Source organism: Streptopelia decaocto, assembly GCF_964273445.1.
Source record: "Streptopelia decaocto genome assembly, chromosome: 7".
NCBI lineage: Eukaryota > Metazoa > Chordata > Aves > Columbiformes > Columbidae > Streptopelia > Streptopelia decaocto.
This window is the reverse complement of record NC_138661.1, coordinates 58,967,968-58,995,394: the sequence shown is the minus strand read 5'-3', so window position 1 is coordinate 58,995,394 and position 27,427 is coordinate 58,967,968. Positions and strand designations below refer to the sequence as shown.

The 27,427-nt window shown below is 41.3% G+C and overlaps 1 protein-coding gene across 2 annotated transcripts in view; it reads right to left on the bottom strand.

Annotated features, from left to right (window-relative positions):
* The window catches only part of PARVA (parvin alpha), a 67,583-nt gene extending 45,601 nt beyond the window's left edge, over window positions 1–21,982 (bottom strand). Inside the window, exons 1-2 of one of the 2 annotated variants that reach the window (XM_082059097.1) lie at window positions 21,770–21,982; window positions 21,139–21,354 (exon numbers count right to left, since the gene is read on the bottom strand). In XM_082059097.1, the coding sequence (XP_081915223.1) occupies window positions 21,139–21,274 (136 nt within the window). In that variant the 5' untranslated portion in view covers window positions 21,275–21,354; window positions 21,770–21,982. Of the gene's footprint in view, window positions 1–21,138; window positions 21,397–21,769 lie in introns of those variants that run through there. The other variant, XM_082059098.1, reaches the window with a different exon arrangement.
* Window positions 21,983–27,427: the final 5,445 nt, after the last annotated feature.

Genomic DNA, 27,427 nt, shown 5'->3' with positions numbered 1-27,427 from the left:
AATCTAACCAACCAGTCAACAAAAAAAAGGGTAGTTTTATCTTGTGTCAGTACCCAATCCCATTAATTTCACAGCCACACAAACACTTGAACTGGCTCAAGGAAGGTGATGCCCCAGTAGTTGTGATCAGAGTGAGGTTCCATCTTTCAGTCCAGTTGTAAGACTAATGAAGATGCAGCATTAATGCTGGAACCTTCTAAAATCGCGCTGTGCACATGAAATCACACACACTCAGGACCACATGATCATTCAGCAGAGAAGGTGAAGAGGGAACGTACAGTCAGAACCCAATATTCCAGAACATACAATCGACATTAATGGATGGGTCTTTGAAATGCTCAAATGCTCATGGTAAAACTGAGAAACTCCTTATGTAGCACAATGAAGGTACCAAAAACTTCACGTGGTCAGAGGCCAAACAGGAAAATTCACCCAAGAAAATATTTGGAGAGATGTTTAGTAAACATATATAAGAAGAGTTGCCAATGACAAATTGTTGGAGGCTGGTAGAGCATTCTGGAAAGTCATTGTATGTCTCATACTCATCTACACCTATTCCTCTCTGGCTGGTAAGTGCTGAGCTGGTCAGGCCATTGCTTGCCTGTTTTTGTGTTAACTAGCAGATGTAAGAGAGAGAATTGCCACTTATAAAAAAATGCTTCTTAAGTGAAATATTAAATTAACAAAATAAATCAAAATCTAACATTCACCTTTAGAATATAAACATTAGAAAAGTGCCAAACGATTATATCAACTGGTGTAATTCAGCTTTTCTTTCAAGACCTGAAAAGGTAAGATTTCTCTGGAGCCCTTAGATGGTCTTGTCCAGTGAAATACTCAGAGGAAATACCTTTTGGGTGCAAAGGGAATAGAAATGACACCCTGGTCCATGCATGTAAATGAATACAGATGAGTCTGTAGCCATTATTTAGGAGGCATGCTCTAGGTGGGCACATTTCAAGTTGGGATTTTCAGAGCCAAAGAGTAGCCTTGGCAACTGAATGTTATATTGAATCAGCGCAGCAAAATTCTCTAGAAACCTCCACCATGTTTCCATCTAATTGAAGAAAAAAAGAAAGAAAACAAAACAAAACAGAATTCTTTCCTCCTGATCCAGGACTATCCTGTATTTGAAAAAGTGGTTAATTTCTCTTCTAAATAATGTTTTAAGCTTACTCAGACTAAATCTCACCATGAAACATTTGACCAACTTCAAATGCATTTCGTACGGCAACATACTCAAATCTTAAAACCTCATGCCTGCACTCTTGGCCAAGCCATAGTTGAAAAGCTGCATGGCAGAAAAGCATGGTGGAGGCACAGGGGAGAGCTTTGCTCAGGCACATTTGACACCTGGAGTGCTGTGCCCTGTTCTGGACTCTCCTGTGCAAGAGACACGTGGAGCTCCTGGAGAGAGTCCAGTGAAGGACCACAAAGATGACTAATGGTCTGGGGCAACTCTCATGAGAAGAGGCTGAGAGAGCTCAGACTGTTTAGGCTAGAGAAGGCTCAGGGGATCTCATCAATGTGCACAACTATCTGGAGGGAGGCTGTAACAAAGGCAGAGCTATACTCTGTTCGGTGGTGCCCACTGACAGGACCAGAGGAAATGGACACAAATCAAAACACAGGAGATTCTGTCTGAGCATCAGGAAAAACATTTTTACTGTGAGGGTGACCGAGCACTGGCACAGATTGCTCAGAGAGATTGCAGAGTCTTCATCCTTGGATATATTCAAAAATCACCTGGACATGCTGCCTCTAGGTGGCCATAGTTGTGCAGGAGGGTTGGACCAAATGACTTCAGAGGTTACTTCCAACCTCAGCCATTCAGTAATACTGTGACTCCAGGAACATGGTGATCTCTGTAGCTCAGCAGTCACACAGTCATTAGCAATTGTGAATAGATGGAAACACATCATTTACCTCCCATCGCACTGCCTGTATGAACCCAATGTCCCAAGGCTGTGGTACACACAGTGATCCTCCAACTCAGAAATGCTTTGAAGGTTCAGTTATTGATACAAATTGGAGAACAGGACTCCCACTGCAAGAGCAAAAAATTGAGAAAAGAATCCCCCAGGCCATGCATGCCCTCAACCACTCTTTACACACAGAGACATCAAATAAATAACTTACATTAAGGAAATCTAAGCCATGTGCATATACGTTCTTGTCCTGAATTCCTACAAACAGTTAGATTCCTTTAGTATTCTGGTAAAAAGTGGTACTGTGCAAATATGCTCTGGCCATAGGATCTGTTACAAAACAAAACTATTAACAACTACTTTGTCTTTTATCTGATGTTTGATATATTTCAACAAGTATAGCGAAATCCTTGTACACAGCAGGAAGTAAATGACCTGTGTACTCTGAGAAAAAAGTGTGAAGTTAACATAAATAACTTCTGAATAAATGAATGATCCTCTTCTACTACAAAAGTGGGTAGTTGTTTTTTGCAAATGACATCCCTAAAGCTGCACATTCTAGCCCATAATCTGTAGTAACTGCTTTGAAGCAAAAATAAAAATGCTTGGGTTGCCACTTCTTCTGCAACGGTTTGAATGACAGCAACAGCAATGTATACTAACACTTTTGAAGCCTGATGAACCAAAAGACAAGGAAGACTCTGCTAAACATAGGATCCTCTACAATGCCTGGATGAAACAACTGAAGAAAACTGCTGCAGCTGACTGTACTGTCTCTAGGTCTTGGCATTCATTATTTAAATTCTGTGGAAACTGTTCCGCCTTGGAGTAGACTGACTCATGCACTTTAACTTCCAATTTCCTGCAAACGATCCATTAGTTTTTGGCAAGTTTCATACTGCACAGTACTTCCATGAAAAGCACAGCTCCCAAACTCTTCTGATTTCAATAGTGGTTTTCGTAACAGAGTTTAATGAAATTTGTACTCATGCCCTTACAAAACTGAATGTGATCCCCACCTGAAGATGTCCAACACCCTTATCAAAGCTACATGAATTACACTGTTCCAAAATTTTCTCTTCAAATGTACTTGTTGGGGCAAATCCTACTGGGCTATACTATACCCCCATATGAGACAGTGGGGATTTACCCGAGAACAGAAGCTGGGTTTAGCTGCAGTATTAAATTTTATCTGCCAAGGAAAAATATTTTCAACCTACATACTCTTCTCCCAGAAATGCACTACCTACTCCTACACTTGACTGGGTTTAAAATGACTGGAATGAGCCATTTGATAAGTACATGCTAATACCATCATTTGCAACTACAATTGTTTTTAACTTTACCATTCCCTTCAAATATTTCGTCACAAAGTGGTATCAGAAATATGTCAGTAACTCAAAAAGGAAAATAACTGTGGTAGCTCCTATGCCACCATTTGGTAACTGTAGATAAATGTGGTCTAGTAAATGGTGACAGGCAAAATTCTTCTTCCATCCCCAGGATATCATTATTTAAAAATGAGAAAAGAGACAAAAGCATCAACATACACACATGTGAATACAGCTTTTAAAGTATTTGGCAGGATTCCAAATCCAGATGTGCTTGCGTTCAGCTGATACAGTAAAAAAGCTTTCCCCTCTAAAATTAAGGTTTTTAATTCGTGCACCTTGTAGAGTGTGGGGTTGGGGTCTTGCGTTTATCCAGCTCTTAAGAATGCTACAGTAAACAGCAACATGGATTTTCTCACCTCAGCATATTGAATCTCGACCTACAAAGTCAATCATAAACAGGTTGCAGAGTTTGCATGTTCATTCAGTTCCCAAGCCCTCTCTCCTGGGACTGTCAGCTCGCACAGATTATTAAGGATACTCTCCATAGGAACTCACCCAATCTCATCCAAATAATTTTACTTAAGTGATATAACCATAAAATTGCAGTAGATTTTAGCCACGATGTGAAAGTTTAGATGCAACAAACTAGGAAAATCAGTCTAGTAGCCAAAATATTTTAAAAAACAGAAGCTCCATAATGTTTTGAAAGGCTTGGTTTTAAGTGTTTAAAAATACCTTCTGTTAGACTAACAAGGGATTAGACATTGAGGGAACTTAAGTAGCTATTTGGGCACCTAGACCAGTAAGCATTTGGGTGTCCAGTGATACCTACCAGCTCTACAGGTGCCTGCATCTCAGCTGTTCAAATGTCTAATATCTTATTTCCTGTTGCTGGACACAAACATAAACCTGATTCAGAAAGCAGGTGTTCATTTCCCAGCCTCCTTTCCCAAGCTAGCTTTGCACAATTATTTCCACTGTAAATAAGATAGACGGAGAAAGTTAAAACAGCTATTACCTACTGCAGAGGGTTACCTTATTTCTGCATAAGCAATGTGGCATTTGATGTTTCATGGCAACACCGTTTGCCTGATTTTCTTGGTATGTAAGTTGTTATTCTCCACTCCAAAAAGAACTCTCTCCTACCTTGCTGAAACTACTAGCAAGTGTCCCCAAAGACTGGTTACATGCTCAAATTGTCAGCATAAACCTAACCCCTTTCAATTTTTTTTTTTTAATGGACACTAATTTCCCCCTTTTTTAAAATGTGCGATTTCTTGCAGCTAGGCTTAAGGTTCAGTCTGGCAGAATCTGCTTCACGCTTTCTACTGCATTTTCAAGCCTTCACATAACATGTGGTGATTCAGTCCTTAAGCTTTGCATGCTCTGACTTGATCCAGTGTGCACCTCTTTGAGCACATGAATGGTTTCTTGACTTGTCTACTTGACTTGTCTACTTGCATGCTTATTGTTAAGCGAGGAATTAAGTGGTTTGTCAGACTGATCCGAAGCGCTTAGCATCTGAACAGCATGAATTTTTACTCGGTTGAGTAAGAAAACCTTTCTCAGTGCTTCATCTCCCTATCCATGCTAGCTGCCTAAATACAACTCTACTTTCCTGACAAAAGAATAAAATTTACAGGCATTCTTATCTCGCTGGGATTTATTACTGAAAATGGAGACCAGTGGTTTAAACCGAGGAATCAAAAGAAGCTGGTAGACTAGCCATCTAGGGGTTAAGCTAATTTGTTAGTGCTCTCGCTCTTTCTTGCCGTCAGCCACTACGCATCCACTCTTTAAATTCTGAAAAGAACACCGACCTTTAATCTGTGGTATTAGTTCCTTTGACAAAATGGAAGATTATGTCTTTTTCCCACAAGCCTTCATGCAAAGCTTAGCCAGCTTCCATCTGGTCTGGCTAATTAAATGTAAGTTAACATTATGTTAAGAGCCAGCTCCAGCCCACAGACCTTCTATTCTGCAACTGCAGATTTATTAATTGGACAAACTATTTGAGTATTTAATTCCAATTTTTGATTACTTCTATTTTCTTCGCTCTCCCATGAAAACAAGGAAATGTTTTTGAAGACATATTTGCATAAATTCAGCTCAGAAACACAAAATATTAAGACATGCTAATAAGATTCTGAGAAGCCATAAAATTGTCAGGTTTTTTTCTTCAGTATTTGACATTTTAATAAAGTACCACCATAACAGTGTGAAGGATCTGCCTATTATGCACAAGATCTGGAATCACTGGAGCTGTAACTTTTAAGCTGGCTGTGACCCACAATCTGGCCCTATATGTACTAAAACTAGAGCCAGTTGTTGTATTCCTTATTCAGTCAAAACTTTCTTTGACCTTAATGGGTGTTCTGTTTGAATGAAGAACAAAGGAATGAGATCTAATATGGGGACTTACTAATTGTAATCATGCCCACTGTTAACTTTTGATAAAATTCACGTGTAAACCTGAAAATACAAATAGTCTACTAAGTCAAAATGGTGCTTTGCACTATTTTATTTTAAATATTAACTCTACATCAGGTCTTGTACCGAATCTGTTTTGCTGTATGTAACATTAGATGTTAGAGAGGAAAACTCTAAGCTTCAAGATTTTAAAAATAAATAATGTGGCAAAGTTAGATTTATAAATTTGTTTTAACACCTGACATTACTTTGAAAAAGACTGTTACGAAGTAACACAGCTTAAATCTCTGAACCAAATCCTCCTCCTTCGGGATAGAGGCAAAGATCACATGAAGAAATGCTATTTCTTCATGTATTTATCTAATATAATGCCTGCTGCAACAGTATGTAAGGCAAATTTTAAAATGCAAAATCCAGAAAACTTTTGCCTAGTTCACACACACACAAAAAGTAAACACTAGATGAGCTGTTGTTAAAAAAAAAAACAACACACACACACACACACATTTCAGTTTCATATAAAAATCAAAACCATATCAAGACATGCAACACAGTTTAAAAAAACCCCAACCAACAACAAAAACCCCAAACAAACAAAAAAACAGAACTGTGGATGGCACAAAGCACTACCTAATGAAGCAAAACTAAACACTGAAATTAAGAGACCACTGCACATTTCCACTTCTTACCCTGCAGAAGTTTACATAAGTAAATGGACTCAATTCATCTTTTTCTGCCTTAGTTGCCCCAGGCAGATGGTACAGATAGAACAAACATTTCTCCTTTTCTGCCCTCTCTCAAAAATTCTCAGGTGAAGATGTTCTGTGTAAGGGCAGACTACTAGCAGCTACTATTATGTTGGAAATAGAAATGGACAAGTAATTCACTTTCAAGAGACTCTGAAAACAAAAATGCTGTTGTTACAGAGTGCAAGACCAACAACAGACACAAAGCATTTTTTATTAAGTTCGGTTATAAATATGGGATTTTATCTACTTATTCTGTTCTTTCCTGTACCCATTAAATTTTAATGAGCTCCTTGATAACCTTTCTCATGAAACTTTGAATCTCTGTTTTATCCTCTCCCTAGCTTACTTTACATTTCTGCTCTTACTGTACACACCAACTCTGTTTTCTCCGTAGCTGAACGGTGTTCTGCACATACAGCTGTTACCTTCTACTCAGACAAAAGCAACTTAGCTCAGAATGTCAGATAAAATCCACCAGGGTAACTCGTTCAAAAATTAAATATGCGGTGCAAAATGCAATGTAAATTTAGTAGGCCTACTATAAGATTAGACACAGTCTTCTCCCGAAGACCCGGTAAGATTCAGTTCACATTCAAAACACCAGAGCTGCAGTACAGCTCCATCCTGACACACTTGTGGGCGATCCCTGTGCCCCAGCTCCTGGCACTGACTCACACCAGCTTTCCTCGGCAACTGGAGCCACCTTGTGCCCTGCACAGCACCTGCACCCTGCTGGCTGCTCAGGAAAACAATTCTTTATAAAGCACACTGGCATTTTGTGCAAGAGACAATAACACCTAAAAAAATATATAAATTATTTCATTTGTGACTGTTTCAAGTCTGTTAAACATGATTCATTTGTAACTGTTTCAAGTCAGTTAAACGTGAGCAAAATAATAAAGATGCAAATTAACTGGATGCTGATCATTTTTTCCAATCCATCACTGCAGTGAGTTTTTAGGAAGTATGCAAAACACGTAAGTCACTTTGAACACTTGTAGTATAATGAGGAACACTATCACTATTTTCCAGTTTATTGTATCTTCTTACCTACAATTGAGAATTAGAACTAAGCAGTGACAAGAATCCAAGACCATGAGCTGCTTTGCTGCAGGTTTATTTTGCAGTAAAACAGTAAAGTCTCTTCCTCTACAGTAATGAATTTGAGTGCACAGCATACGACCTTAAAATGTTTATAAGTGCTACAGTTCAGGTTTGGCCTCTAGCCATAAAATTCAAATCCAGCTTTGAAACATCCCCAAAACTCAGACTCCTTTTTTTTTTTTTTGGACTCATTACAAAATAGGCATCACATGCATCAAATAGATCTGAACATATTTCCAGAGGCTACTGGGGCAAATTCTGACCCAGGGGCAAATCTGCTGTATTCATGTTCTTTTATTGTAAGAGGACCAATACCAAATGTGTTGAGGGTACCAGAGTACTGAGCCAATACATCTCTCCTTCTCAAAGCGAGGGTGATTTTCTTTATTCCAAGTGAGGAGGGCAGATGTGACCAGTTCTTCTAGAAAAATCCATACACGTCATTGAAACACATGAGACCTGACATTTCTGCTTAAACCTGAAAGCACAGGGCACAAAAAAACCTCACAAACCCCAAAACCCTGAACTATATAGTTACAACAAAAACTGTTCTGGCCTTTTACCATTCTTCTTCTTCATGCACTCTGCCGACAAGTTAGGCATATCATCTTTTGAATCCAGTACTGCAATACATTATCCTGCATTTACTCTGAGCACTCTGACATTATCATTATCTTCTTTTGTGCCCGACAGCAACTGCAGCTCCTATAATGCCATTATTGTAATTAAGAACAATCTGAACCATTGACAGCATTGCCTCGTTTGCTCTAGAATCCCCTGTGCATTAGAGTTCTTCTAAACCAATATTTCACTATTAATAGTTTGCTGCTTTAGAACCGCCTACGGTTAAAAGAAAAATAAATTATTAGGCCTCAGCCTAACTCGATGGCTGAAGAAGAAACTTGTAAAGAAAAAATAAATGAAAGGCTGTACACCGGCAAACTGTTATCTTTTCTTTACACACATTGAAAATGGATTCACACCCTGCCAACCTATTCAGGCCGTTACCCAGGTGAGGAAGCTTATTTTGGCTTCCTTCAAAAGCACCACCTGTACAGATACAAAAGAAAACATCTCTCTCTTCTCCCACTAAATGTACCCAAAGTACTGCTCTGTCTAAACTCTCCCTTTCATTAATCCAGCTCACAGTTGGATAAGTAGGGCACAGCAATTCAGACATTCTTGCCTGGGAAATTCTGACCTTAACATCCTTGCTGCACATGTGCTCTCTAGGCTGCCTGTACCCGCTCCATCTGTTTGCAAAGTCTGACGCCTGCCCGTTTGCTGAGCCAGGAAGGTGGCCCACCACAGCCCTAGGACTGCTTAACACCCAGGTCTTTGACTGTCTGTAATTCCAGGGAAACAGGCAATTGTCAGCTAAAGAAGTGCAGGTACAACTGGCAGGACAGCACTGACACAACACTGCACACGTCTTAGAAGCTGGGACCAGAAAGCCCATGGCCAGGCCACGAGAAGAAAATTACATTTTCCCTCTGTGGTAAATGCAGACTTGCACTATTAAGTCCTAACATAAAAGAAACCAGCAGTCATTACCTGCACGCTATCTGAAAAGAGCTGTGTTGAAGTCTACCTATAGAACATCGCTGGTAACAGGGAGCTTTATGTATTTTTACTCAACATGAACTCAGGAAAGCACTATATGAAAATGACCAAAGAAACATGGCTAGTGGAAAAAGGTGGTATCTTCAAAGGATCATGCAGAAAAACATGTATTAAAAGAAAAAAAAAGAAAAGAGAAAAGAGAAAAGAGAAAAGAGAAAAGAGAAAAGAGAAAAGAGAAAAGAGAAAAGAGAAAAGAGAAAAGAGAAAAGAGAAAAGAGAAAAGAGAAAAGAGAAAAGAGAAAAGAGAAAAGAGAAAAGAGAAAAGAGAAAAGAGAAAAGAGAAAAGAGAAAAGAGAAAAGAGAAAAGAGAAAAGAGAGAAAAGAGAAAAGAGAAAAGAGAAAAGAGAAAAGAAGAAAAAGAGAAAAGAGAAAAGAGAAAAGAGAAAAGAGAAAAGAGAAAAGAGAAAAGAGAAAAGAGAAAAGAGAAAGAGAAAAGAGAAAAGAGAAAAGAGAAAGAGAAAGAGAGAAGAGAGAGAAGAGAGAAGAGAGAAGAGAGAGAGAGAGAGAGAGAAGAGAGAAGAGAGAAGAGAGAAGAGAGAAGAGAGAAGAGAGAAGAGAGAAGAGAGAAGAGAGAAGAGAGAAGAGAGAAGAGAGAAGAGAGAAGAGAGAAGAGAGAAGAGAGAAGAGAGAAGAGAGAAGAGAGAAGAGAGAAGAGAGAAGAGAGAAGAGAGAAGAGAGAAGAGAGAAGAGAGAAGAGAGAAGAGAGAAGAGAGAAGAGAGAAAAGAGAAAAAAGAAAAAAGAAAAAAAAGAAAAAGAAAAAAAAATAAAAAATCACAACTCTCTTTCTTCATTTGGTTTCTAGCACAGTTAACTTCACTTCTATTGTTCGCTTGTGCACAACTGCAGCCACTGAAGCCAAGAGGCCAGCACTAATTAGAGCACTTAAAAGTCACCTTACTGCACACAAAGGCAGGCAAAAGAGGTTCAAGTACTTCAGTACAAATACCAAAGATGTGGTGATGGTTTTTTCTTCTGTGAACACACATTCCACTACAAAATTATCCACTCTATACTAGAAAAACATTCAGGAAATTATAATGTTTAGACTACACTTAGGATTTTTGATGCTTTCAAAGCTTTTGCAGTATGAGATTGTATTTTCATGTCTGGGAAATCCCGACTGGTATGGAAATGCAGAGCTGCTCCTCACTCTACCACACCCACTATCTGCTCACAACTTCTGAAGGGTAGCAGTGATCGCTGACAACTGTTGCGCCCCCTCTCCTACCACCCTGACTAAAGTCCCTTTTTCCAAGTGGAATTTTGTAGGTTTCACTAAGAATAAAGTTTAATCTCACACACCAGTGGGTCGGTGTCATAGATTGCTCTATCACTCCACAGGAAAAGAGCAGAATCCACTTTATGCTAAGTAGAAGTCAGAGAAGCCAAAAGGAATTAACCATGTCTACAACTACCAAGAATGGCTCACAGGAATACATATTCCGGGTGTTTTCTTTTGCAAAAATAATTCTCTAAGAAAAAAAAGATAAGATATTGTCAACTATGGTACACTATGTAGTGCTTAACACAAAGATCAATAAGAAGTCAGGAAGAGAAGTACAAAGAATAAGAAAAAGCAGTATTGCTAACTCATAACCAATGTGCTTTCTTTAATTTTGTGTTGAATACACATATATAATAGTTTTATAGCAGCACATGCAATTATTTCACAGAGAATACTACAAAACTAAAAGGAAAGCAGAACATTTGGGAGACTGTAGAGCCTTGTTACTTAATACTGCAATTCTTCAATATTTTAAGTAAGATCATCACCTGGCTGAACAGTGGCACAGTCTATAGCCAGGTGCAGGATTTGGGTGAAGAGATGGTGGCTAATCTTCCTAATACAGCTCTGCCAATACAATTCACTCGTGACCAGTCACATCCCTATTTTTCTATTTCTGGCCCTTGGTTTTCTTTGGCCTGACCACAGGTTGTCAAGGAGTAGTTCCATGGTAGGCTACAGATTCACATAAGGCTGCTGATCTGATTTTGCTTTTGGTTCAAGACATCTTTTGTTTATATTTCAGTTTGGTCACCAAAGTGAATTAACTCACTGATGCACTCAACGCACGCACACCTAGTTCCAAGAAAGACATGGGTATTCAAACCAAGTAATGTTATCTATTAATAAGTATTAGCACACCAAACAGAATATGTATGATGATACATATAAAGAGCAAGACTGAGTGCCTTGCTACTCAGTGCCCTGAGTACAGCTACACACTCAGAGAAGCACAAGAACTACTATGAGCTGCACAAGGAATACACAGAAAGCAAGCTGAGCCTTCAGCCCCACCCCAGCCCTATGTTTCCAACAGCTGCAAATGAAGATGTGAAGCACTGCAAATTGTCCTGCCTTCCAGTTCATCCTCTCTCACACAAAATGGCATCACACTGCTGCCAGTACAGCACTGACTGCACCCAGGGCAGTGCCAACTGTCCTTTCAAGGGTCATCTCTTCTTGGTTTTGGCTGCAGCTTAACAAAGAAAATAGTCTAGCATTAGGAATACAAGTCAACAGTATGTTTTAATAGGAACTGGTGTGGGGAGAAAGAGGACAGAAGCAGCTGATGGAAAAGCAACAATATTCTAGGTACACCTCAACTACTGTTTTTCTAAAGTTTCACTTCACAAAGAACTGTGTCCGTAAAACTGCTGATTTCATATTCAGCAACATCAGCATTTTGCTGAAAGAACTCTGTGGATTTAGTTAATAGGAATCACTTGATATCAGATGCGATGAAGTAACAAAATAATTGGACTGTCTATAGCTCAATTTCAGTGGGAACAGCAGAGACCCCAGTATTAAACTATCTGGTCTGCAGAGAGGGCACTGTTTAATGATTGTGGAGGCATTAAAGATAGATAGAAGGTACAATATATCCCAGAGATTCTGTCCAAGGAGATTCACAGAAGCACAGATCTGTACTTACAGGAAGCTGCCTTTAAGCTGAGGGGTTTCACAAGATGTGGAACTCCACAAGTAGTAATCAAACCCAGTGAGAACTTTTATTTCAGTCAGTCTTGGTCTCCTGGTCTTCTCTTACCTTCAGGGCAGATTCCTTACATTTTAAGAGAAACACTGGAGTTCTAAAAATCACAGATTCTTTTGACAGCACACTCACTTTACTGAGGATGAGAACTTCATATTTGCTCTCTTGGACAGCTTCACTTTAACCACGTGAAGCTGTATCCACCTTCACACTGGAGACTGGACATGTTTTTATGAGTTTGATATCAGGGATAGCATATTTTAAATTTGGAGACGTAAAGAAAAATTTAGCATTGAAAGAAGGGCATGTCAGTCTAAGCTGGTCTCTAGCTGTTTTTTTTTCCCCTCTCTCCATGGCTCTGTCCTGTAATTTGGAAGCAATGGAGACTCTTCAACCACTTGTTTAAAGCTGATTTTACTTCACCACTTAAATCTTTTTTACTTTTCATCTAGATTATTAGTATGCATCTATCCAGCTACTACAGATACTGAAAAGAACTGACAGACTATGTTGTCACCATAGCGCCATCACACCTGGCCAGTCACAGGTATGAGCCTGGTGGACTACACCAGTTCACCTTTTCTCAGCTGAGATACTGAACCATCAGACACCTGAGTCTTCAGATCTCCAGGGGTCCCTTCCAACCGTAACTATTCAGTAATTCTGCAACCCCAGCTTGTCAGTCTCTATGACAGCACGGTCCAGCTGGCATTTTGTGACCAGCCCTTCCCACAGATGGGGAACAGCTGCTGTAGCAACAAGCACTGCCAAACCACCAGGCACCCTCATCCATGTCTGCTCACAGCACCCTGAAGAGCTCAGCAGTGACCACTGCAACCAAGGCAGCACAAGGAGAGAGGGAGCAGCTGCTGAAGAGAGGAGAGGAAGGGATGGACACAGATGTACAGGCAGACATCCTCCCTCCCGCCACCCCCAGGTACAGGCAGACATCCTCGCTCCCGCCACCCTCCCAGCCCAGCAGCACCTCAAAGAGCAGCTGCTTTCTGCAGCCAGACCCCTTGCTCTGCTTCTCTGCTCCTCTTCACCACCCCCCTTCCTTTAACCCATTCCATGCATGTTTAGTTTTATCCTGTATGAAGCCTGTAGGCTCAGACAATAAAGAAACTGCTCAAGTGGGAAAAACACAGGCAATAAAAGGCATACTTCAGTTAACTTGCCCACATAATCTAAGGCTGCTTTTGGAAGTCAAGTGTGGACAGAGTTCAGTGGCTCTATGCCCACATACAGATAATCAGATCACAACAAAATTAACAGTTGTATTGGGTTAGAACAGCGGATCAAAGTCCAGGGTCCTGGCCCCTGGCAAAAATGCATTCTTAATGATACAAACAGGGAAAGGCAAACCAACATTTTCTCCCTTGGTGTAAGCTTCCTAATAGCTGTGGATTTCATGATAGGCATTTAATGAATTGTGACTCTGAAATGTCTGTGATGGCCTACATGACTCGCATGTGGGCCACTGCAGACTTTTTTTTTTTGTCTAGAATCCACCAGACCCATTTTTAGCACCCCCCCACACCCCCCCAAAAAAAAGTATTCTGGTGTCCAAAACATCCTATAGCAATACATTTCAGAACTTAAAAATACATAGAATTAAAAAAACATTTCTGTGTCACTTTAATTAGTTCAAAAGCAACTGGATGGACTTAACAATTGTGGTGTTCTTCTGGGAAGAGGCAGGAGAGCCTGGCTCTGCGTCCTCTTCCTACACATCCCTACGGCATTCCCAGACCCTCCTGCCTCCAGTGAGACAGCATCACCAGCTCCCTTCCCTCCTCTCTGGCAGAGAAGAGGTTGGCAGTGCTGTGTTTTGTTCTAACCTCAATGCTGTCAGTGCATTTTCTGTATCCCATGTTTTACAGTCCTCTGTGATCGAACCCCTTCACATACGTTTACACGTTAGGAGACATTCACATAAAGCAGGCACTGATATGCTCAGCTCTACAATAATAGGATACCTCTGGTTATAGACTCAATAAACTGTCTGGCAAAAATGCAGGCATCTGGGGCTCACATGTTCCCACACATTTGATTGCTGTAGATGAAACACATGGACCAAGCATAATTGAACTGGGCCCTACATGAATATTTGGTTAAAACAATGACTTTTTTGAATAAGTTTGGGATTATCTGTGACTTTTGAGATTCAGAAATGCATTCACAGGTAGTACTTTCATCTTTCTCTGAATCAAACAGAACCAAAGCCCCTTAAAAAAAATAAAAAGTCTCTTGAAACCAAACAAGCTAAAATGCATTAGATAAAATTCCCAAAGAGATCACAAGGCCTAAGAAAACTGAAATGCCAGAAATAATGTTAAAATGCAGAATACATGAGGAGAAAAGCCAGAAAGATCCACAAGAAATACAGATAAGAGCTTTATGTTGCAAATTATTGCATGCAGGGGCCCTTTGCACTGTTTGTGCAAGTATAGTGCCTAACATACCAGAATCTGGCCCTGGATTTAGCCACATATATGTGTTTATAAACAATAACAGATGCTTAACTTTGTCTTAGAGGTAACAGCTATCAGTGCTGATTAGTTTCTGTTTATTGCAGGGAGGCCCTTGTGGAAAGAGGAGGCTGAGGCAGGAAGGCGAGAGGGGCAGACCCGAAAGCCATCAGGGACTACAGCAGTTGCTCTTTTATCCCCACAAACCCAGCACAGCCACAGCTTGACAGATGACAAACAGCTTCAAGCATCTCAGAGCTGTCATTTATTTACATATCTGCCCAAGAGTTGCATGTGGAGGGCTATTGTCATCACAGCACAAGCAACAGTTGGGTGTTCCGTCTGTGCTGACAGAAGCATTTCAGAGGCAATTACCTTTCTTTCTACCAAGCAATACCTTCAATGGTCAGAGCTGAGAGACCTCCCTAGATATCCCCTGACAATATGGATTCAAAGGGTGGAAACAAAAACCCAATGTTCTCCTCTTGAGTAGTTTCTCTTCTTTACATACACTGTAGATGGGCTCAGAAGGCTCATAGCAATGAAATGACAACAACCAAAGTGAGTCTTTCCTCTATTTTTCTTTTCACTTTCCACATTCCTTTCACTTAAGGGAAGTATTTTATCTATTTAACAGAACTTGCTCCAAGGCAATAACTTGATTCAAGGCAATAATTATTTAAATGGTGGCACTATTAGGTTTTGTCCAGCATCAGCTAGGCAGCTGTCTATGATGCATCTGTGGCAGTACACCAGGGACACAGGAGTACGTAACGCAGTATATAGGGGAAAGATTATAAGCACATTACAGATGATACGCACTAAGGTCGGAGGTAAAGTGCATTACATCAGACATCAAAACCAGCTGTTCAGCTATTCTGATAGCACAAGAAGGCCTAGAGTTGATATAGTGATATGCTGCAGTAAAAGACAGAAATTCAAAAGTACTGATATGAGAATGACGATAAAGCCTTCTCCATGCCATCTCCTTTTCTACTATACGCCATCTTCAAAGCACCAGTATGAAATTAGCACTCAGTGGCTCATTTTAATCGTGTGCACCACTTATTAGGAAACAGGACAGCAGGACATATATTCATTCTTCTTTCAGCTTCATCTGCATTTTAAATACAGCATCAGGTGAGAGCGGTAGAAAAGAAAAAGTCTGCAAGGCACTGAAGCTAGGCTGGAATCTCTCACATGAGAAATGGACAAGCAAAACAAAAGTCTACTGATATGAAAAAATAGTCCTTTGCACCAGTAGTGCACTACTCTATTAAAAAAGAACTTGCAGAAACAGGTAAAAAAAAAATCAAATATGTCAACTAAAATTCAGAAGAACACTTCTTGTACACTAAGAAATACATTTCTTTCATAGTAAAACGCCCACAGCTGGAGCAAGGCCTGATCTCTTTGTCAGTGAGTCACACAGCAAGGCATTTTAGTCATGGATTCCAGGAAGCCAAAAATTTTACTTAAAACACCTGAAAAGCTCTCATCACCCTACACTTATTCTTAAATTTTTAATTTGTTCTGATTTCATATTATTCTGTGAAATACATATGGCAACAAAGCAAAGATTAAGAAATTTAAAGTTATTATCAAGAAATAGCAGAGCGTACAATATTTTACACTGTTAACATCCTCTTCCCTTAGGCATACAGAGAAAAGGGCCTTCTGTGACCTCACATACCAAAATTAAATCAAAACAAGACATACAAAAGAAGAAATACTATAAGTGCAAGCTAAGAGAAAATTCATTCCTTCTCCTGCCCATCAACACCAAATAAACTAGACAGAAGAGCAGTCAAATTACTGAAATTGATGTCATATCTATTGGAAAACCGACTGAGCGCGTACAATGAGCAGTAATTGCTCTCTACCAAATTCATGGGTCCAAGCTGTCTGTTTCCCATCTGCTCCTACGCAATTTAAGCAATTCTGAACTTTGCTCTCCATTCCCAAATGTGTCACAGATTTATTAGCATGTCAGAGGCCAATTTTTAAGATTCTCCACTAAGGTAAGCTATTAGGAGTGAAATTTCTGTGTCTGTAATTGCCAGGCCAGGAAAATTCAAGAAAGACAATCACACATGACCTTATTGAACCCACCATGAAAAATTCATAAGATAACACAACACACCCCCCTACATCTAAAAAAAAAAAAAAGGAAAAAAGAGGTCATTCTATTCTCTCCTTGCACTTGTAGAAAGATATGTTTAGTACACAACGCAGACTACTACAAGGAGCTCACAAAAAAATTAATTTGTGGTTGTTTTTTGCTAGTACAATGCGCTCCACCATGCAACTTAACTCCTGCTAGATAAGGACTGGAATTCTCCAGTACCATATATGGGGTGGCTCAGTCTTTGAATGATTTTCAGGAACAAAAGTGATGAAATCTTACCATAAACTACGAATAATTTTTGCGTATACCACTTCAGTTGTAAACAGGTCATCAAATACTCTAGTATTATCTCACCATTTTCTCATTAGCTAAAAAGCTAATTATAATTCATTCCAAATCTATTTAATCATTCATAGCTTTTGTTACCTTAACAGAATTTATAGACTACTTAAACATGCAGCTGCTCATGCTCTCACAGGAAAGACTGAAGTACTATGTTCTCACCCTTGAATTACACCAATGGTGATGAGATACTACAAACGAAAAGCAGGCTAAGACCCTACATGACAGATGACAACATAAGCAAGTTTGAGCTCCAAATTTCACATTTTATGAAATATTTAATGACAATGTATTTTCCAGATTAACATATGTCTTAAGGTATGACTAATCCCTGCTCATGATATCTCACATAATAGTATTTTGGGTTACTCTCTTTGTTTTGGTCAACAACTTGTACTGTGATATTAGAGACTGGGACGACAGGCATCTTCTGCATAGTCTATATTCACCTAAGAGAGTAACACTTGTTCTACTGCCCATACATTCAAGATAACCATAAAGTGGAATAATCAAAATTGTTGCCTCATGAACAAATACTGACATAGGTGAAATACAGAAGATGGATTTACTCTACTGAGTATTAAAATCACAAAGCACAAGACTAAGTAGGTAAAAAGGGAAATGAATACCCCATACAGAAAAAAAACCCCACAGCATTATTTCTAAAGAGTTACTAACGGTTCATCATATTTAGAGACCTCACATGATTCAAGATCAACATGCACAACAAAATGGGGTAGATATCTATGTCAGACTAACAAACTCTTTTAGAGAATAGATGCTGATGGTCTACAAAAATACGAAAAGTTGCCATCTAACAGTACTTCATTCTAGTTTACACAAGCTGAAAGTCTAGAGATAGTGGAAAAAACTTCTTTTTTCAAATGCCTATGACTTACACTTGAACAGTTCCTCACACATAATGTGTGCTAACAGTTGAATAACCATGTACACTCCTTCGACTAAGACCTGTCTCTATAAGAATCCTCCTACTAGACAGGTAAATTAAAGCAGGAAAAAAAGTACAAGCAACCTGACCTCCTAGATGGAGTTCCTAGCTAGACCCCAAATATACCTAGAGCCCTACAAGCTGTGGCAGCACAAGTTAAGATGGAACTCATGTGTGCCACAGCCTGCAAGAAACAAGGTGACTCATTAATAGTTTGCAAACTGGTATTTATTCTTAGTGGAGGAATGATTAGGAAGCATGAAGAGGACAGACTTCTCAGTAAGCATTTACCAGTTTTGAAGCCATCCCAATCTGCTAAAATGAACAAAAAGGAAGATAGCATAGTATCAATCTCACCTCTACGTGTGCTTCCACTGAAGAAATGTGACAAATACATGCAGAAATAAGGATATTACTGTGAATTTAATAAAATACTTTTTCTTCGATCAGCAAAAACCAAACTCTTCACAAAGATAAAAAAAATTCTCCAAACCCCTTGTGCCGGTTTTGGTGGGATTGAGTTTTCTTCATAGTAGTTAGAATTTTTTCTTTTGACTGGTCAGCACAGTCTTTTGGTTTGGATTTAGTATGAGAATGTGATAACACACTGAACTTCCCATGCCTTTGCCTGGGACAGAGTTCATTTTTTTCTTTCCTGGAGCCAGACTGTGTTTTGGAGCTGGTATGAAAAGAAAAGGAGGACTCATTGATGTTTTGGCTGTTGCCAAGGAGATGAAGGACTTTTTCAATTTTCCAGCTGCACATGCCCGTAAAACCTGAGAGGCAGCACAACAGGACAGCACCCAGACTGACATTCAGGCTAATGAGATGTTCCCTGCCTTTAGTGTCATGTTCCATATATAGCTGGAGCCGCCTTTTCCAGCTCTGCCTTTTTCTTCTTTTTCCAGGACCAGCTGTTCAGCACAATCACATTCAAGCACAAACTGCTGTCTGGGTGTTCATTCTTCTGATATTTGCTGTACAGGACCAGAGTTTGCAGTCACTGCTTAGGGACAGGCTGGGTATTGATCACCAGGTGGTAAGCAATCGCATTGCACATCACTTACTTTGTTTATATATTGTTACTGTCATTTGCTCTTTCTTTGCTGTCCTATTAAACTGTTCTTACCCCAACCCACAAGTTTCTCCTTTCCCTTTTGATTGTCTCCCCCATCCCACTTTGGGAGGGCAGGGACTGAGCAAGCGGCTGCTTGGCCATAGTTGCCAGTTGGGGTTAAACCACGACACTGTTATTTTTAAATAGACTTTAGAAAACTGGGAAACGCAAAGGACGAGGACAACACCAACACTGTTCCAAAATTTCAAAAAGGTAAATATCAGCATGATGAGAGAACAAAATGGCAGATGCAGGTTTTAGTCAATAAATTTAATACAGACATAAAAGTAACAAAAATAATATATGATATCACAGAATACATCTTTTTGTAAGATTAAAGTAACTTCTGCTGCTTCTAAAAATTTGCTGGAGATTTGTGACTTAACAATATCCATCAGTGAAGAAAATAGCATTCAATAATACCAGACAAACCCAATCTACTAAATACAGGCTCCATCTCTACACAAACCTACAATACAGACTTGTCACAGAAAATTGTTGCTAGATGAATGCTGCTAATATTCATGAATACCCAAACAGAACAAAATAATAAAGTTTGCCGTTTTTTACTATTTCACCAACCTCTGGGCCATCTGCAATGACCAGAAAAAGCCAAATAACGTTAGCATGATCATGCAAAATGTGTTTTAATAGAAAAGCAAGACCACGCACCTCAGAAAGACGTGATAATTACAGAATGAGAGGCCATACTTGCCAAAGTTCTATTGCCCTTGTCCACAGCACTGCTGCTACTCGGAAATACTACACCCATTTTCACTACCCAGGTGTACATCAGTAACAAGGGTCTGCTGAACATAATACCCTTCTTCACATTTGTAAGTAATACACATTACTTGAAAAACTGTTTTAAAAGCGAGACTGCTCCTTTGGCTCTATTTGCATCATACTTAAATTAACATCAGCTGTGAAAATCATGGGTGAGTGAGGTTAAATTCCAATTCTCTGTCTCATGGGATTTTAAATAGGCAAATTCAGTAGGGGGTGGATGTTAATTCACATGTATGGGCAAAGAACCAGACTATTGTACATGCTCAGTGTTCTTCAAAGGTCTGCTGTCGTGAGGCAAGGTTTTTTTTGCTTAGTACAAGAATAATCAAGCTAAGCTTTAAGACTCTGAAGAACAATCACTATGATAAACATTAACTCAGTTGCATGCATCACAACCGGCCTCTCCAAGCAATGCATACTAAGCATGCCGTACACCAATATAAAGCAACACGTTACGAGTCAGAGGGGATTTGAACATTAAGTTTTTTGGGTTTCTGCACCATAACTTACAAAGCAAATACCCCCAGGCTGCGAGGCGCGGCCGAGGCGTTCAGCGCCCGCAACCCGGACGAGCGCGGAGCTCGTACCCGCAGGCCTGGAGGGCCCGCAGGCCGCCGCCCGCCAAAGCGCTTCACCCGCTGCGGGGAAACGCTCCCGTCCTCCGGCGCGGGCACCCCAGCCCGTCCTGCCCTGCCCCTCTCTGACCCCGTCCCGCGGTACGAGCTCCTCACTGCCCCCCACAAGGGGGTCACCGCTCCCCCGGCCCGAGCTCCGCGGTTTCCCCCCCTCCGGCCACCTCCTCCCGACCCGCGGTGCGGCGGGGCCGCCTCGGCCTCAGCGCCCAGCGCGCCCGGCGCGGGGGCCACAAGCTGCGGCAGCAGCACCGAGGTGGGTGCGGTGTCTCCCGGCCGGCGCCCGCCCGCGCTCCCGCCGTGACGCGCTGGCACCGGGCACAGGCGCCGCGGCCCCCGCCCGGTCCCGGCGAAGCCGCGGGGACACGGCGGAGCGCTCCTCCCTCGCCGCCCGCCTGCCCACCCCGCACGTCCTTCCCCAGTCAGCCCCTTCCTCCCGCTCCCCAGAGCCTTTTCCTCTCCCCCTGTCTCCTCCTCCTCCGCCCCCTCTTCCCCCCCCCATTTTAAGGTAACTCCCAGGAAACGTGCAAACCTGTAATTTTTACCTTCTTTGGCTTTTTTCCTCCTCGCCAGCGTGCCGCCGAGCTTGCCCAAGAAGGAGTCATCTTTCTTTCTGGACGGGGGAGATTTCGGGGTGGGGGACTTGGGTGAAGAAGGAGACTTCTGGGGGGAGGTTGCCATGATAGCCCAGCCGCCGCGGGCGCTCCGGGATGGAGGAGACGGCTCCGAGGCCTCGATGCCGTGGGAGGCTGCTCCCGGCTCTGAACGGAAGCGGAATTATTTCAAGCATTTGAGGCAGCTCCTGCTCCGCTCTCCCGGCTCTCCCGCTCCTTCCCTCCCTCCCGCCCGCCCTCCTGCCCGGCGCGGCCCGGCCCGCTCCCCTCGCACGGCTCCCAACGCCGCCGGCCCCCTCCTCAGCCCAGCGCCCCCCACACACCCCGCTCAGCGCCACGGCCGCCCAACGCCACCCCGGCTCAACGGCCCCCTCCTCAGCCCAACGGCCGCCCAACCGCCCCCTCCTCAGCCCAACGGCCACCCACCTCCTCAGCCCGGCGGCCTCCCCTTCAGACACCCACCGGCCCCTCCTGAGCCCACTGGCTGCCCAAAGCCACCCCCTAGCCCAACAGCCCCTCATTAGCACAATGGCTTCCCCTCCTCAGCCAATGCTGCCTCTACCTGTCTCTACTCCTCTCAGGGTCCTCGTTTCACCTCCCCACAGCAGCTGGTCCCTCCGGCTCAGGAAAAGGGTGCTTCACACAGCCGGGTAGCGGGAGCCAGGCTGGGCATTGAGGACGGCTGCAGCCCCTGGGTGGTGTGAAGGCCACTCTCCCCTCCCGGCTGGGGAACCCACAGGGTTTCGGGTGGCCGGCTGTACGCAGGGGCACAGGACAGTGCCTCACCCTGTGCTCTGTCCACCTCTGCACTGCCCTGCAGGGGAGCTGGTCACTAACAGGCTGGTTGGTAAAAAGCACCAGTGTAGGTGTCCATATGCCAGTTAATGCGGGTGCCCAAAGTAAAACACAGGGACCAGGGCTCAGCTCAATTCATCCATAACTATTTGTAAGTGAAGGCTCTGGAAGAAAGCAGGGGTGACAGCCGCAGGCAGATGTTTCTGCACCCTGCTGTCAACACCGATAGAAAAGGACTAAAGAAGTAGTAAAGTGTCACTAAATAGTTTTGTGCAAAGTTAAAGTTCAAGCTTACTACATATATTTCAGTCTTGAGCACACTTTGCAAAGCAGCTCTTCTGCCTGTCGGTTTCAGTTCCATCTGTGGTCAGAGGTGGTGGGAATCCACATCTCCACTTCTACAAAAGAATCCAACAGTTGTAGTCAGACCACTATAAAAGCCAGTGGGAAAGAAAGGTGGCTTAGCACAATAGATTGCCTATACCAATCCTGCTTTGATTTGCAGATGAGTAGCTGAAGAGAGAAATATATTTAAAACTGATAATTTGCTGTGACTGGTTCAGGAAGCACCCAGGAATGGAACAGCAATAATGTCATCTGGATGCACCGCTTTCACTTACCACTTAATCACTCGATTAACAATTCAGGCAAAAAGCCACACACACTTCATGCAAATATCTAGCTATCCATTAGGCGTAATAAGTGAAATGAAATTACCATGAGGATATTTCTAAATCAGCTAATAATTGTTGTGTTTTTACAAGCTGGTAACATTGGTTAGCTGATGAGGGCTAGACATCAATGCGTATTTGTTGCATGCAGTTAGTATATGCTCTAGAGAAAAGCTTTATTCATCCATACTGCCATCAGTTAAAAGCAGGAAAGAGCCCAAGCCGTTAGCACAATCTCTCCTTTCCTTACGTTTGCTCTCTGGCTTGTAGCACCAACTGCGTTTTGGGGCTGTGCACAGAACAGTCCGACTTTCACATATTATCCTCTTCTCACAGAAGTGCTGCTCACACAGTATATGGATTAGGAGATGAACAGTTTTGAATAATTTTAAAGAATATAACAAAAGGCTTTTCAAAAGAAGAAGAAATAAACACGTCAAGCCCTTTTTATATGCATGTGACTATGTGGCATTCACAAACAGAGCAGTGACCCAAGTGAATCTCCACGTGAACACAAATGACCATACGTAGATGTCAACATAGGATTTTGTGGGCACTGCAGAAGAGACAGCATTTTGGCAAGCACAATTTGTACTGCTATGTTTGTGTTAAAGACGGAAAGAACAAGCCAGATACCTCACGAACAGTGACGGGTGCTGGGTTGTATAGTGTGGGGAAAGTCAGAATACAACATGGATTTGCCAAGTCTCACACAGTAGAGCTGAAAAGACCCAGCATCTTTTTTTCCTATTTCACTGCACTCAGCATAAATAAATTAATGATAAATGCAATATTACTTATTTAATAGTCTCATGAGCTATAGGTGTTCCACATCACAAGGAGAAAATAAAAGTAAACATAATGTGTTTAAAATCAACTTTATCAGATCTGGAAACACAAACACCACGTGCTTTAAGTAATGACGCTAAAGCAACAGGCAGACTTAAGTTTACTGGAATTTTTTGTGGGTTTCCTTCAGAATTTATTTGCAGTTCATTGGGTATAACATTATTGCAGGGTTTTTCCACTTAAGATGTTTCTCTTTGAGGATAGTTAAGACATTTTTTTCCCCGGATCTTAAATTTAGAACTACATATACAACTTTTTTTTTTTCTTTTGATCTGGGAATATATATGGACATATGACCTTAAATTAATATTGCATTCAGCACAAAAGGCCTTATAGATGCACTCGAGGTCTAACTTATGGCAGATATAGGAATGTTGATTTTAAATGACTAGCTTTTATTTATACAGTATTTTAACCACAAATAAAACCTGCATATAAATTCAGCAGAAATTTTTGTTTGGCCAGGTTTTTGCTCTGCTTTATATTTGATAATTGAATACTTTCATGATCATGCTCAGTGATCCCATGCACGGGACACAGGCTGCGTTCGGGCCAGCCCCGCTGCATCTGGCTTAGAAACAGAAATCTGGAGCTGACCACGAGAGCTCTCACCATGCTCCCTGTCAGCGCCCTGTTCTTACAGATGAGCCAACCAGTAGCTCATATTAATTGTATCCTGATCACATATATGTTATTGCCAGGCAATAAAAGAGGGCTAAATTCACATATTCAGATAATTCCTATCCACCTGCATATCTGTCCGTGCACACCTGGTTTTTATTTCTTTTACTGTGAGACTCAGAATTATCACGAACAGTCTTTCTTCCTGAATGAAGCAGAAGAGGCAGGGTATGTAATATACTAACCATGGCTAGGCTAGAAAGAAAGAGTACTTACTGCAGCAGCCAAGCTGGTTAAAGTCGTGCAATACATACTAATTTGTCCTGGAGTTTTCTCCTTATGTTTTTCTGCTCTAGCCTTTTGACCATTTGGTCATTTAAAGATTGGAAGTAGAATTTTCAAAAATCTTTTATCAACCCACTGCTATTGCTGTGATTGCCTACAGTAACAACCTTCACTGACTTCAGGAAAAACAGAACTAGACCAAAGTCTACCTTCTTTATTTTTCTAAGTACTTGCGGTCAGCCTTCTGCTGACCTGCCAGTTCTGTGTGGTTAACTGCTGAATGTGCCCGACCCGCCCTGAGTAATAGTTAACAGCACATTAAAAGAGCGTGCTTAGAAAAGAAGGCATTTCCATACAGGTTTCTTTGCAGATGTTTAACATCTATATCTTGATTGGGATTTTCCTGGGAGTGCCCCAAAATGCCTGGAGATAACAGCTCTGGCAGGACCTGGTGCTCCTGCACGTCTCCATGGCAAGACACCCAGGTGCCTGCTCCCTCAGGTGAGGTAAGGTCATGGCCAACGCCAGCACCCCAGGAGCCTGGGAAGCAAGAGCTGCCTCCAGCCTTGTCCTGCAGGGAAAGTGGTTTTGAATTTCTTTCAGGAAGCCCCACTCCTCTTCATGTGGCCGCGGGCAGCGGACGCCTCTGGTGCTGCTGGGAGACAGGGAACAAAGCACAGCCATACCTGGCAGGCGTTTGCACATCCACATCTCTCACTCCATACCCGTACAAGAAAGTTTATATTATACATCGCAAAGGACTTTGCTGCATGTGATTTCAGGCTCTAGAAGACAGGCCCAGGGGCCACATTATAACGGTGGAAAGCATCAGTATCAGGGATAGAAGGGCTTCAAATTTTCATTGCCACTATCATCTAAATCTCATACTTGAGAATAAATTAATTTCTAGCTTGCCAGGTGAATTTAAGATTAAGCATGTCCTTATGTTTGAATTTAAAATAGCGCTATGCTTTCTACTCAACTTTCAGCTTCTTTGGGATAAGAATCTTCTCTTTAAATAAATAATATAATAAATAATAAAGTAGTTTCATAAAGGTACTGGAGTATTTCCAAACAGGTTCTTTAAAAGTACAATGTATTTTTTGTCGTACATCAAGGAGCAAAAAAGCTAGACTAAGATGCAATGTGGAAAAATGTACAGGAAAGATAAAAGGTAACATTGTATACAGTCACAGAGATTATTTGCAAAATTGCAAAGGAAGGAAAGTGAGTTTTAAGCTTTGCAGTAAGTTGAGGACATCATCCTAGCATTTAATGCTTCTGGTACTGCGTCATTCCATCAATCAGTTATTTATAAATACTGGACCAAGTTTACTTGCGTTTACATCTGGCCTTCTTGAGATAGTTTTAGGGAAAAAAAAAAAAAAAAAGTTATATTTTTTTCCTAATAAGCTTTATTTGTGCCCTTCACTTGTACCTGTAATTTTGTACATCTGTGTTACATGAATATCCCAGCAAGCACATTGTTGGCACACAGGGCTATCAGATCTCTTTCTGCAGTTCATTAGAGCCAACAGAAGAAACCACAGTTTGTTTATAAATATTGAGCAAAGAGCTTTAGGTGAAATCCAGAAAATACCTTACTCATTACAAGGTATTTGCCAAGATCTAGTTCATGAGATGTGGCTGCCATGAAGGCTGCAGGGACAGTATTGACATGCTAATGTAGCAAACCCATCATGCTAAACTATGTCAAAACTATATGGTCCATGCAAAACCAAGCAGGGACAGCTTTAGATCTTAACAGCAGCAGAGTCTTAAAAGATGTACTGAATCTCCAATCTCCTAAGCCACATCCTGTTACTTGCTCAAGCAGGAAAGAAAACAGACTATATCGTTCTGGAAAGAGTCTGCTGAAGTAAAGTGAAATTCTCAGTTGAAATCACATACACATTAGAGTAAAAAGCAGAGGTTTCAAGGCACAAGACTTCTAATTTTGTTGCCTGTGCCCAGAGAAACCTGGCCAAATACTGTAAAAATCAGCAAGGCATTCCTGGATTGATCTTGAGTTAAATAATGGCTTACAACATCTTTTTCCCAAGCTTCTTGTCCAACTGGATTTCTTTAGACCTATAATCGTTTGAAGTTAACTGCAAGGTTTTGAACATGGATAAAAGTCTGTTGTATTACTTCCAATAAACCCAGCAGGCAGGTAATTACCGTGCAGTCCTAAGAACTTCTGTCTGGTATTACCAGAGGAGTCGCCACCATGCCCATCTGCCTCTGAGAAGAAAGATGAAAGGGAAAGGACATGACAGTGGAATAAAAACCTCAGTTCAAATATGCCAAAAATTACCTTGTCCTCTGAAGAGAAGCAGCTGTCCGTCTGTCCTCTGAAGAGAACTCTCAACCAGTTGGAGTCACTGAGCAGGGTAGAACTGTGCAGGCAGTAACATAAGCCCAAATCTCACTTATCCACTTCTCTCATCTCGAGTAGCACTGCATTGTTTTGCTCTGTAAGTCTCTCCCACCAGCAGAATGCAACAAAATGAGATGACCTAGTAGGGGTTAATGGAATTTGAAAATTAGCAGTTAAGGTTTTGATCACCGATTCTTGGTGTTCCATGCGGTGACATTTTTCCTTCAAGTCTTCAGGGAGCTGCTATAATTTGTATGCCATGCCTAAAGAAATGAAGTGGTGAATTCCTATGTAGAAATGTGAGGAAGTAGTTGATGTCACGGAGTTTGCAACCCTATGTGTTAGAGTTGCATGCCCTGTAACTTCAGGGTGTCATTATTCCTAAAATATAAAAGGAATCTGTGAACTGCAAGATGGTGTGATTTACTTTACCAGAGTATGAATTAAGAAACTGATAAAATTTCTTATCTATAGATCTTTCCTAGACACACATTATTACATTGTAGATAACAGTGGAGAGAAATTACTATGCAAATGATTGAGGGAATTCCAAGACTGAGATAGAATTTTATTTTTCTTCGAATGAAAATTGCTCACATCTTGTCCATTTAGACATAAT